Genomic DNA, 13,609 nt, shown 5'->3' on the forward strand with positions numbered 1-13,609 from the left:
TTTTTTTTTTTTTTTTTTTTTTTTTTTTTTTTTTTTTTTAAACAACAAAGGCATCTTACTCTTTATTCAAAACTAAAATGATTTTACTGTTCTGCTACATTACAGATAGGGAACATTCCTACTTGCTGCCTTGGCACATGTAGGAATTTAATTAAAATGGAAATTAAAGGAAGAACAAGACAAACAAAAGTGCCATTAGTTCCCCCCCCACACAGATCCCTAGTCAGGTGATCCATACAGAGCATCTCAGAAAGCTCACGTAAGCCACTGATAATGGATTAAGTGGCAGTGCTCCTTCTGGCTCCAGTTTATAAATTCTTATCTGCTTAAGGTTGCTCCAGAAAGACTTCCAGCTGACAGCACGATTCATAGAGATAAATCCTCCCTGGCACTTTACAATTGCACGCCAGCTACTACAGCATCGCATGTACCTTCCGGTTTGCATTGACAGGGGATGAAGGTTCACCATGTAGAGTTCAGTACCCTCTCCTTGCAGGTTTAATTTTAAGTACAGCTACTGTCTGTGGCAGAACAGTAAGCATTCCTCACATCTCCTCGCACAGCCATTAAGAAAGCTGTGGTATAATCACCCTCAGCACATTCAACTTCTCTATACCATCCAAGCACAGAGGAAGGGAGCAGAGAGGTGGAAGGAAAGGATAACCAGAGAATTCCTCTGTATGGCAACCAGTTGCCCAGCTCATCATTAACCCATTCCACTCCCCTCAACCATACCAAAGAAGCATACAAAAGCTCAGTACAAATGAGGGAGAACATCCCTATTTCCCATACTGGTGGGTGAAAACAACATCAGGGAAGATGCAACAAGTATTGACCATCTGAAACAGCTGTGGGAACAGCACCTGCCTTACTCTTTGCTTACATCCTCTCCCCATCATCCTGTGCCTCTCTGTATTAATGTGCTTAACAAAAGGTCACGTCAACCACATGCAGTGTGCAGCGCTGCCCAAGAAATCCCCTTCCAGAAGGACAGGTTATTTTCTGTTAGAGCAAAAAGGGGCAAAAAAAGGGCAGGGACAGAAGACCTCAGCAGTCTCTCCCACTTGCTCGCCTTACAGAAGTCAGCTCCATCTGATTGTGTCCTGATGGCGCTCCAGGATTTCGGCAAAGGGACAACCACAGAAGCTGGGCAGGATGCCCCATACATCCCCTGCCCTCCTGCAAACGGGACTGACAGCCCACACCACACAGCTAGATCTCTGAAGCACCCAGAAAAGATACAAAGGCAAAGAATCGTTCGCAAGGAGACACCTGGGGACACTTCGGTGCTCCGTCACCTCCAACACGCTGTCCCCGTGCTTTCCTGGGGCGCGGCCGCAAACGAAGGGCATCCGCATGTGGAGTGCCAGGCGTAGGGCATCCCACCCCGCAGTGGCGCTCTGGGTGCTCATCCCAAACTGGGGTCCCCGCACGGCGCAGGGTTGCCGTCCTGCCCGGATGCCCATCCCACCTCGGGGTGCAACGGGGTGCCGTACCTTTGAGGTGGTGGTGACGGGCACGGTGCAGCCGGCCCTGCCCGCCGCGGGGCAGCGCGGGGATTCTGGAGAAGCGGCTGCCCATGGCCGCATCCGAACCGAGCCGAGCCGGGCGGCACCGCGCGGGGTCTCTCCCGTGGAGCTGCGGTGGTACCGGGGAGGGGGCGGCGCTCCGGCCGCGCTCACGGCCCCGCTGCCGTCCCCATAGCCCCGCGCTGCCGCTGCCCTCCGCGGAGCCGCGCCGGCTCCGCTCGGCTCCGCGGCGGCTCGGTACGGCGGGGCGGGGCGGCGGCACCGAGGCCCCCCCGCCGCTCCCCGTCGCTATGGAGACAGCTGTTCCGCTCCGGGAGGGAGCGCGCAGCCCAGATGTGCCACGGCTGGTGCCACAGGTGTGGACACGTGTGGAAGCGGAGCTCGGCCCCCGGACTGGGACGGGGTGGGATGGTCCAGGGACCGGCGATGAAACACCCATGTTGGACGTGCGTCTGCTTATTTCGTTCGCTTCACTTCAAAGATCATTGTAGGTTCTGGAGATGCTTTTGCAAGCTTTGCCTGGGCTGTCAGTGGACGCTGAAGGCGAAGAACTGCTTCAGCTCAGCACTGTCAGAGAAAACACCTCATTCCTCCTCCAGTTGAAAGACATTTCTACTGGTCAGTTGCTTTCCTAAAGGTGATTTTTGTCTGTCCACCTCCATTCTGCTTCTTCAGAGGGAATCTCAGGAAATCTCCTCCACATCACAGACTACACGTGAATATTTTCACAATAAAACTGTTACTGCCATGAAGCTTCCGCCCAAAAGACCGAAAAGCACTATTCTTTGAAACTGCTCAAATACAAAACTTCTGAAAGCCTTTCTGAGGTTGACTGGTAAGAGATAAGAAACATTGAAGATGCGTGACACAAATTAATGTGCTGACATCAGGATGAGGACTCTTCCTCTGTGCAGCGGGACAGGCTAGCTGGAACCATGAGGCCCTGCTCTGCAATACAGGCGAGCTGCGTGCCACAGTGTTGCACCCTTCCTCCTCCTCCCTGGAAGGCTGATCACACCAGTCTGGCATTGCTACCATCACACTGGTCTGGAGCTCCTTCTCAAACACTGATCAATGATAGGTGTTATAGGAATGTTGGGTCCTGCTCCGGCCCCACTGTGAACCCACCAGCAGGAAACTCACGTGCAGAAGTGGGACAGCCACACCATTTGTTCATATTCATATCCCCTTTGAACACTATTTTCAGCTACAAATAGACGGCTGGAATTTCCATTAGGTGAGCAGCTCCCTGTCGCTTTGCCATACAACACCTTCTATCCTGCTGAATCTAACTGTTGGCAGTCAGCAGTCTCACCTCCCTCTCTGTAATCTCTCTGTGCCTGTCCTTGGATTTCTTGAAAGAGGACTTACACTTTTCTGGAGGTTTTTTTTTTTTTTTCCAGTTTTGGATGGTGGGCATTGGGTACATCCATGTAATCACACAGGGAGCATCCCTGTGCAGTCATCCATTAAACCACAGGCACTCACGCATGCATCATGCACACTGCTCACTATGGGAACTCACTGTAGGGATGGGCTTACTCCATAAGGGCCAAGCAAGGAGGAATACAAGACAGCACCAAGGTTCTGCTGTGATCTTATCTTGGTTCACTTTGTCAAAGAGCCTCTGAATTAGTGCATGCTCTTGTTGGATAAGGAACAAGGAGAGGATACTTCTGTCCCTGCCAACTTGTGTCAGCTCTCCCTGCAGAAAATATTGAGCAGGGTGAGAAATAAAGTCTGCTGCAGGGGCCCTTAATAGACAAAAGAGGGTCATACTGATTCTGGGTTTTTGCTTTTTTCTTGTGCTTCAGCAACAGAGAACCTTTAATCAGCTTGCCAAAGCTGTGGGACTTCCATGCCAGTAAGCGAGAACATGGTTTCTTAGTATGAGTGGTATCAATGGAATTGAGTACAGACATGCAATCTCTGGGCACCAATCTCATCAAGGAATGCAGATCTGGTGGAGACGATGCAGGCTGGACCAGACTCTGAGCATCCTGATCTAGCCACAGCTGTCCATGCTCATGGCAAGAGGAGTTGGACTAGATAGCCTTTAAAGGTCCTTTCCAACTCAAATGATTCTACACTGTGTGATAGAGCAGGGTCAGTTTGCACTGCATTATCATTCCCTCCCTATATTTGTGCAGAGGCACCTGACCACTCAATTTGCAATCTGTGCTGAGAGGTCAATCAAGATAATGCAACCCACTCACAAATTTTATCTGAAACAAGCATCAGCTCCACAAAAGGTGCTAACATGTTAATTATCACTATAAATGAATGTGAGGAGAAAAATGCTGCACAGTCTCATCTGCTCATGGAACATCTACTGCTTTAAGTCAAGAGAACATCCATGAACTCTTAAAAATTAACCAACAGCCAAGTACAAGGATGAGTGTCAGCTGTTCAGCTCTGGCATATGTCAGAGAGACTGGAGGAGGAGAAGCAGCGAGACAGCACAAGGGGAGCATTTACTGTCATGTGAGAGAAGATCTTGCTAGAGAAGGACAACCAGACCAAGCTTTGCTGCACTGGGCACTGCCAACTTCAAACATACATTCACCTAGTTCTTTGCCTCATATTTTGAAGAACCTGCAGAAGATGGATGTTGTTTAATTGGCCCAAATTATAAGCAGCCTAGCATCAGAATTTCTACAGGCATGGATAGGTGTGCTTTTTTTCTTCCACACAACGTACACATCTGCATGCTGCAGGGAGAAAAAGATGATTTGCGAGATACTGTGCTATTTGGGATAATATCTAGTTTGTTTGGCTGCTTTTTTAATTGCCTGAATTAAAGGCAGCTGGGAACAGGCCTTCTTGATGGCCCCGAACTCATCACTCCTTTCTTCTCTTCACCCAAAATGGCACTATCAGTAGTCAGGTTTCATATTTATGTAAACTATTCTTCTTTTGACAGTGGCTGGCTTCACTTGGAAAGATTGTCCCTGTGCTGAAGGCAGGACTCTGCTTACTGCCAGATCAGATGATGCATCATCTCAAAACAAAACACAGTGCAACAGCTGTGTTGGATAAGTTTGTCCCCATCATTGCCACCTCTGAAACTGAAGCAGTGCCAGGTAAAAGGATGAGATGGGGCACACACAAACTCAGCACTGTGAATCAAGATGGAACAGAGTGACAAGAGGCTGCTCTCTGTCACAGGTGACCAGCTTCTTGTCCATAGTTTTGTGTCCCAAAAGGACAACAGATTTCACAGCATCATCCAGCACTGTTTTAGAAGATGTATCTAGAAACACTAGCTTAAAGTGCAGACTGATGATGCAAAACCTCACCAACACTTACACAACACTCAGACAGCAGTCAAAGGAAATCATAACAGGTGATCTTTAAAGCTAAACCATGTATCAACTCTTTCATAAGAAATACAGGTATATGTTTTCTGTGAGTGGGAAGAAAGGAAGCTTCCATCCTTCAGGGCACACTGGCTCTGTAGTGTGCAGAATGAAACAGCTCTGACCATTCACACATCTCCCCAAATGGGTTTTTATGGACTTAGATCAAGTTAGTTGTAGACACACCTTTATTTCACCATCATTTAATTTCTCCTGTTCTTTCACTTGTATGAAAAGCTCCATAACAAATCCAATAACAGCTCTACATGAGAGAGCAAGGAAAATAGCAAAAGTAAGAGAATCACTTCCTTTGCTTCATTCGGGATATTCAATTTTAATGAACCATGCATGTCTGCCTACAGGACAGAAATCATAGTAAAGGTATGATTCCTGTACTGACAAGCAGAACTTAAAGATCCTTCACATTTCTATCAGCCATTTTACAAAACATGGGCTATGTTTCCCATGAACTATGTTCAAAATTAATAGTATGGAGACAGCTATCAACAGGGTGTAATAAATAGGGTTGTTAGACTTGCTGGTCACATTTTTTTTTGAGCTCTGGCATGCAAATCTCACCCAAAGCCCTTCAACACTTAGGTGGGGATGGCTTAAGTCGCTTTTAACTCAAGCTTCTTGTGCTCCCCACACTAGGGCTGAGCCCCATGTGCACATCAGAGCAAGTCAAAGACTGCCTCCTCCCACTGAGGAAAAACTCCAAGCAGTAGAGAACAACCACATTTGTACCATATCTCAGCAGTCAGATCTTACCACTCACATGAAAGCCCTGTGCTGAGCAGGAGTTATTTCCAGAGGAATCAGCTCCTCCCTCTTTAAAGGATCCTTTGATCTACAAGAGGAATTTAACTGGATTTTAGGACAGCCAGTAATCAGCTCTTTGGTTTTCTCTTCAGAGTATCACTGCCTGCCAGGCAGACCAGCCCCCTACTCCCAGAAGTATGACAACTTAGACCTCCCCCAGCACACTGAGGTGCATCTACCAGCTCCATAGATTTACCAGCATTGCTGTGGTCTTCATATTGATTCACTTGACTTTTGAGTAATTTCTCAAAACAATTCCTTTGTCAATAGACTTTCTCTTCAGTCATTTCAACATCACGGTCAAGATGGTGGACATTGCTACTGAAGTTGCACACAGAACATTGTGAAAGATTGAAATCTGAGGGATATTTCCCTTCCAAAAGAGATCCCACAATCTTTGCAGACCTAAATGGTTTTCCGTTAAAGCAAGAACAAATCAGGAGCAGACAGATACTAGTGCAAATCTCATATCCCATTCCTATTTCTGCATCCAAATATTTGCTTTTAATTAGGTTTACTTCCCAAATTAACAGTGGAGGTGCTCAAATTTCCAATTGGGTCATTGCTAACCAATGTTGCATCCTGCCAAGAAATCAGCCTCCTGGGGAAAACAGTGAAAAAAAAAAAAAAAACCTTTAGAAACATGGCCAGTTAGAGAAGGGCAAGTATGTTAAGGGCTACTAGACTGTGTGTCTAAATGTGCTTGACATCCCCAACAGCTGTGCTTTAGATTGTCAAAGGAAGAACTCTGGCATGCTACCCAATAGTTAACTGTTGAAGTATTTGTTGCTTTGCCTACAGGTAAAGTTATTTTATGGTTTTATTTCCCAACTGCATTTGAGGACTGGTGATGTTGTAACACCTTTTTGGTCCAGATCCCTCCCCCACAGCACATTCCTCACTTGATGGGCTGCTGACAGCTCCTGGCCCCAGACACAGACCCATGCTTTTATTGACTGCTCAGTTCCCCCCTGGCCTCCATTGGTATTCCTATCTAATTGCACTGAATTTGACTGGACCTGGAAATAACAACAGTCACCTTCTCACCCCAGTCTACAGAGGCTGTAACAGCAATGACCATGGATGTGCAGCTTGCTGCTAGCATCTGAAGTCACAGTTTTTCTTTACTCTTTGACTCAAATGGTGGGAACCAGCCAGAACTTCAGAAATGTCAAAATTAGTATTGCATAGTCCTGCTGATTCTCAAAGACAGCCTGTAATGTGTTCACAATGGGAAGCACTTCTTGCCAGGGAAATACCAGGGACTGCTGAATTCAGCAAAACAGGTGCAACTATTCTTTTTTATTTTATTTCACCAGAGTACAATCCTGCCCCAGCAGCGAAGACAAACCCCACAGGCAAATGTCAGCCTTAATTCTGGCTTGACAACCAGCGTGCATTTCAAAACAAATCTCAAAATGCACAACCAAACCAGGAAAGAACAGAAGAGAAGCACAAGTCCCCAGCAGGGATTATTTGAATAATGTTGCTGGCAGATCTGTTCTCCAAATTTCCAGTCTGCACAAAAGATTACAATATGAAATCAGATGCCATCACTGGGCTCTGATGAATGTGAACATAGGGACTAAACATTGCCTTCCCATAGGAATAAATACTCCAGTTCTAGCCACACCACTTTCATTGTTCACGCTGTCACTACAATCCTGCAGGCAGCATTATTCACTACATCAACAGATAGATATTTTCAGCTCTCATCTACAGATGAACACACTCCTGACATTATCATCTATTCTCAAAGTCTCTAACATGAGTTTTATGTACTGGATTCAAAAGGCAAATTTGCTTATCTGCTTAAGAATTAATGCAGATATTCTCACTGTCTGCAAGATGTTTGAAAAGCAAAATCTCCTTTAAAGTTGCAAGTCTACCCCACTATTAGACTTTTTTTTTTTTTTTACAGTGTTTAAATGGCTGTGTATTAAAGCTTGCTGCTCCTTTTCAGTCTGAGTTTGCTGATACGTGAGTTCCATGCCAGTGGACTCATTAGATGTTCTTATATTTGATGCAGCAGCCAAAATAGATGCTTACAAGTTATGATTCCATCGTTCAACCTTCTTTTCCATGAATTGAAAAGGTCAAAGTCCTAGCTACAGCATCGCTAGCAGTTACAGCCAACTGCCAAGACAGGCATTTTCACAGAACCATAAAGGTTGGAAAAACCACAAAGATCATCAAATACAACCATCAGCCCATTTCTGCAAGTGCTCTAGACAGTGTCACTGAGTGCCATACCTACACGTCTTGAAAAATCTCCAGAGATGACGACCCCACCACCTCCCTGGGCAGCCTGTTCCAGAGTCTCAGAGTTATTTCCTTCACCTTCTCCATTTTTACAATGCTCCCTTTGAGGTGGGACCTAACCTCATTTTGGGAAGGAATTTAAAAGCAAGAGATGGGTTGAAATACTTCTTTCTGCTTCCAGAGCTCACTTTAAATTAACAAAACAGTGATGATACTGGACCTAGAGATTGAGAATTTGATAATCTGAAAAAATCTAAAATACAACCCTTGCCTTGCACTTATATGGCTAATGGTTCTGCTCCACTGCTCAGGTCAGAAAGCTGTGGTTTGGAGCCAGCAAATATCAGAGCAAAGTCGGCTCCTGGCAACCAGCAGCAGCAAAGCAAATTTGTGGTTATTTCATAGCCACTGTTTGCTAGCTTGTTCCCTCCCAGAAAATCAGCTTAAATCACGCAGAGATTTACTCATAAGGAACAAGGGTAGCTCTCAGCAAAAAAAGCAGGAGATCAGACGGAAAGGAGAGGCTGGTGAAAATGGGGTAAATACCAGGAAGGGTAGGGGGGAACTGAACAGATCGAAGATGCTGGAGGTGCTGCTCTTTGGCTGGGAAATGAGCTGCAAGAAAGCTTCTTGACCACAGGCTGCTGAAGGATCCTAGCTAAAACCTCAGGTATTTTCCATAATGCCACTATAGCATGTTATTTTGCAGAGAGGGGCTGCCATCAGCTAAAGAAAAAGATAAATTTCATGAGCTCTAAAGAGGTATCTCAAAGGGACAAGCACCCACTACAGTGCAACAGAAGAGACTGGAGTGTTTACCAGCAGAGGGTCTTGATTAAAGCATGAAGGAGCAGAGGGTGGTAATTATGATGCCACAGGATCCTATCATCCCACACACTGTGATGCCAGCTATTTGCTTCAAAAACACAGGAGTGGTTGGAGAGAAGATGTTGCAAAAAGGAAAGTGAAGAGATGATTATCCTCTGCAAGACAGAAGGCACAGCAAGTAATCATTGCCTGCAGGACCACAAGGATTTGGCTCGACACAGAGGATATGGAAAATTACATGCCCTATAAGACCATTTCTCTGCTGAGTCCGCAACAGTTAGAATTCAGTAGAGTTATGGTTATCAGTCCTTGATTTTGTCTTCCTAAGGTATTTTGTGCTCCGAGGATCAGAGGACAGAGTTGCTTTGCGAAGAATCAACTGGAAACGGCATAGTTTTGCCCTTATCAGTCTACAAGGACTAGCTGGGGTTGGGATGGCTGTTTGGTTTTTCATCCAAATCACTGCGTGATAAGTTCATTGATTTCTTGGGATTGCTTCTTTGAAAAGTGTGTGAATTCTCTCACAGTCACATTCCTAGGTGCAGTCAGCAGAGACAAACCAGCCGCCAGCACTGCAGCCCAAACCCACAGCAACCTGCAGCCACCTCTTCCTCCCAGCAGCTGTTAGATCTTGTGCTCTGAAATTCACAAGCTCAGAGGCAGTCTCCAAAATCAGAGCATGATTGAGACAAGTAAGAGTTGAACAGTGAAAGAAAGTTGTGCTATAAGTCCAAGTATCCTGATCTTCCTAGGATATCTTATTTTCTCATTTATCATGACCAAGCATAGATGAAATCTGCCACAAGGATCATTTGCAACTCAGTCATCACAGAGTAAATCAGTTGTTGGTGAAAGGAAAGACCTGAGAAGTCAAGGCAGGCTGCTATTTTCCTTGGAAGAAGGCAGAATTGCCACAGTCAGATAACGCACTCACATTCTGCACATTCTGAAGACATTCAGCCCTATATAAATCACATTAATGCACACAGAAGACAATTAATGATGTGAGAAGGCAGCTGTTGTACACAGGGATGGGCAAGAGCTGGGTGACAAGGCAACTTCACAAAACAGGACTCTAATGTTGCCTGCAGATGAATTGCAGCTACTGTGAAGCAGCAGATTTACATGCTCAGTGGATGTTGTAAAGCCCCAGCTCTAACGCACCACACCCCACAGCAGTGACAGGGTGCTTCTTCATAACTCTGTGTCTGCCACAAGAACACAGTCAGCTTTTCTGAAGGCCACAATTAAAGATATTTCCCCATGGTGTGGGCAGGAGAGGAGAGGAAGTGAAAATTCCTCATAATTTGTTTTTAGAAACTCCTTCCCTTCTCAAGGTACAAATTACAGAAGTACAGTATCACTCCTTACAAATGATCTGTCACGTTAATCAGGTAGTCTCTAGTGAACTCATACATCATCATTTGTGCACCCCAGAGGCCCTGAAGTCTGATCACAGCTAGAACAGGTGAATCCATGTTATAACATATCTGTCACCACAGGAGAGCTTTAGGAAATCTGTGCTATGGTTCACACCTTGTAAATTCAAGAGGCTCATCCAGTAACTTAAATGGTTACTGCCTGAGTTGCTGGTGGCAACAGAAAATACTTCCTTCCATAACATCTCTTCTTGACTGAAATAGAATCATAAAGGTTGAAAAAGACCTTCAAAATCACCTAGCCCAACCATCTACTCACTGCCAATACTGCCCACTAAGTCACATCCTTAAGTAACACCTCTACATTTCTTGAAAACCCCCATGGACAGTGACTCCACCACCTTCCTGGGCAGCCTGTGCCAGTGCCCAACCACTCTTTTGGATAAGCTGTTTTTCCTTTTATTCAACTCAAACCTGATCCAGCACAGCTTGTCTGGTAGTACTGAAACACAACCAGGTTAAATCAAATAAGATTGGAGCAGCCAGGTGAAGGATGACAGCAAAGCAGCCCAAACACTAGATGTGAGTAGCCAAAGTTCACACATCGAGAGCTCTCAAACTCACCAAGAGTTTCCCTAGAAGATGGAAAAAACTACAGTAACAGATCCAGCTTTTAGCCTTGACTTACCTACAGGTCTTTAGTAAGTGAACAACTATGCAGATACAACTGGTGGTGTAGGAACCATGATTCCAGTACTGAAGGCCTAGAATGAGGCAGTGACACCAGAGTAGGACTGTGCCAGCACCAAGGGCTGCCCAGCCCAGGGTCACCACACTGAGTTGGGCTTCCTCACCCAAGCCATATTCCCCTCTGAACACCTCAGCAGTTTCTATGACATCTCTGCACACTGAAGACAAACTGCTGCATCAATAAAAGTTTGCAGGCTGAAAACCACTGATAACAAACTGTAGACTCCCCAGGGCCAGAGCCTGGAGTCTGAGAAAAATAACAAGATAAGCTAGTCAAATGTCAGCATCCTTAAATCTGCTATGAAGGTCTGCACCTCCCTTGAAAGATGTGCAAGTGTTAGCAGATCAGAAAAGTCTGAAAAATCACTAAGCCAGGATATTAAGCAATCAATCTGATCCCCTAACTCTCCACTATATTCCCTATTTCACTCTCAAGATGAGAAGAGACTCCATCTTAACTGATCTTGCTGCAACATCAGCTCAAAGCCAAGCAGATAAATGACCTCAAAAAAAAAAAGCTCTTTGAGTCAGAAACAGTGCAAATTAGGTCAAGGTTGGGATAATGCAGATAAGCCAAGAAGTTAAGCTTTAATGGCCAGGAGAGCAATACACAATAAGTTCCTAAGAAGAACAACACAAAACAAAGCCATCTGTTTTCTCACTGGCAGTTTGCTGCATATTGATACTTCAATGAATTTTCAAGGCAGAACACAGGAGCACCCAATCACCAGAGAACAGTATTAGCAGAAACAAGCTACACCTCACAACACTGCCATTATTTTTGCTGGCATCTCATTAATTATTTAGTGGTTGTTACTCATTATTTGCTTCACCTGGGGAAAGTGCTCAGCTCAGCAAAAGCACTCAGATGGTCCCCACCACATGGAGCAAAAACACAGAAAGGAGCAGGGTCACAATTTGGTCTCCTTTATCAAAGTTATAAATTACTGCAAACAACTCATAATGAGGTAAACTAGGATCTCCCTCATCATAGGAGATGGTGGCCATGGTCTGGTTCCAGCAGACCAGGAACTAGATGAAATATCTACTCCTGGGTGCCAACTCTATCCTGGAACAACACAGGGACTGCAAAGCAGCCACCAAGCCGGCCACACCATCCCACAAAATTTGTCCTACTTTGAACAATCAACACAAGTTTCATCAGTGAAATCATCCTTTTCCCCAAAGCAAGAAGGTCATGCCACACCAGAAGGGCTCTCACCTATGGAGCAAGGGCTTCTTGTGCTCATAACAACACTCTCTCCATCATCTTACATAAAGAGGCCATGAAACCATAAATGCTATTTTACACCCACAAAAATACAGGGACAGGTGTCCCCATCCCTTTGCCAGTGCTCTGATGCTGTGGTGTTAGGCTGTAATGCTATAATGTGATGGAAAGTACAGAAATAATAGCAGGGTGGCAAAGTTCTAAGACACATCAAACAAAGACAAGCCCAAACACTGCAGCTGCAAGCGTAGAAACAAAAGAAAAAAAATTGCTTACCTTAGGAAGACCTCAGTAGACAGGGATCTCCAGCAAAATACCCTCCCTTACACTGTCAGCCCTTAAATGAGTCTGGGAAGGGATCCTGGCTCCACCCCTTCCAGTTGCTCAGGAGCATTGCTTGCACCTGTTGCTTGCACCTGTGCTCCCCCGGGTTGGCCCTGCCCTCCCCCCAGCTGTTCAATCACTTCGTGATTCAGCATTTTTTGCTACCTGGCCCAAAACCAGATGTCTGTCCCACATGGTGTGTAAAAGTGTACTGAGCAGTTCCGAACGTGATCAGTAAAAGAGCAGCTGTCTAGCTCAGAAGATAGCGCCCATGTCAAACAAGAGAAATCTAAATAATCACATTTTTGGTTTTGAGAGGTATTTTTAACGTTTGCCCATGTTTAGCAATTCACTTATCTCCAGGGTTCTTTCTCTCTCATTCTAGAAAACTCCTTTCGCAACAAACAAAGGAATATCATCTTTCTCCTGTGATTCAATGACCCCTCATTTCAGCTTGGAGTTACTGGCAAGACTCCAGATCACAGCAGTGCACGATAATTGCCACAAGACATTCTTTATGGACTTCTAACACCCAGGCCAGGTGACCGTTCTGAAGAAGTAAGACTCCCTTGCATCTTCCAGCACACAGAGGACAGAGGATGCTTGCTACTCTTTTCATATTTTTTTTTTTTTATTTTTTATTTTTTTAGCTGTAAAGAAATATTCAGCCTTTTCTATATTTTTGCTCAGGAGTGCTGGAAAAGCAAAATGATTTCTCTAAAGTAATCATTCTACAACACATGTAAAATTTTCCCTACCCCAGTCAGCACATAAACACAGAGCCATTAAATGAGAATCCCAACAAGCATTAAAGCCTTTTGGAAGCAGTGTCACTGGCAGGCAGAGCTGCACGACACACAACAACACCAGCAGAGGCTTTAGAAGCAAACACAACTATTTTCTCATTACAACACCCTCTCTTATACCAGGTGGTATCTTTCATCATTCACCTGCTTCAACACCAGCATCATTTATAGGAAATGTGAGCTGCCCCAGTGTAAAGGTCTCAGATATTGATGTGAGTATGCCAAAAATGTCTTTGCAGTACAAAGCTTTTGCCACAAGGTGCCGTTCCAGATTGGGAAAGCCATCAGTTCTCGCAGCCGCTGGACTGCAGGGTTGGTC

At 45.2% G+C, this 13,609-nt stretch overlaps 1 protein-coding gene across 1 annotated transcript in view; it reads right to left on the minus strand.

The window, feature by feature from the left end:
• The window catches only part of NEURL1 (neuralized E3 ubiquitin protein ligase 1), a 135,997-nt gene extending 134,416 nt beyond the window's left edge, over positions 1–1,581 (minus strand). The window contains exon 1 of the mRNA XM_042818813.1: positions 1,497–1,581. Coding sequence (XP_042674747.1) covers positions 1,497–1,581 — 85 coding nt within the window. The remainder of the gene's footprint in view (positions 1–1,496) is intronic.
• Between the last annotated feature and the right edge of the window lie 12,028 nt (positions 1,582–13,609).

This window comes from Centrocercus urophasianus, unplaced genomic scaffold, assembly GCF_019232065.1.
Source record: "Centrocercus urophasianus isolate 14NV4802_14NV808 unplaced genomic scaffold, USGS_Curo_1.0 seq_17, whole genome shotgun sequence".
NCBI lineage: Eukaryota > Metazoa > Chordata > Aves > Galliformes > Phasianidae > Centrocercus > Centrocercus urophasianus.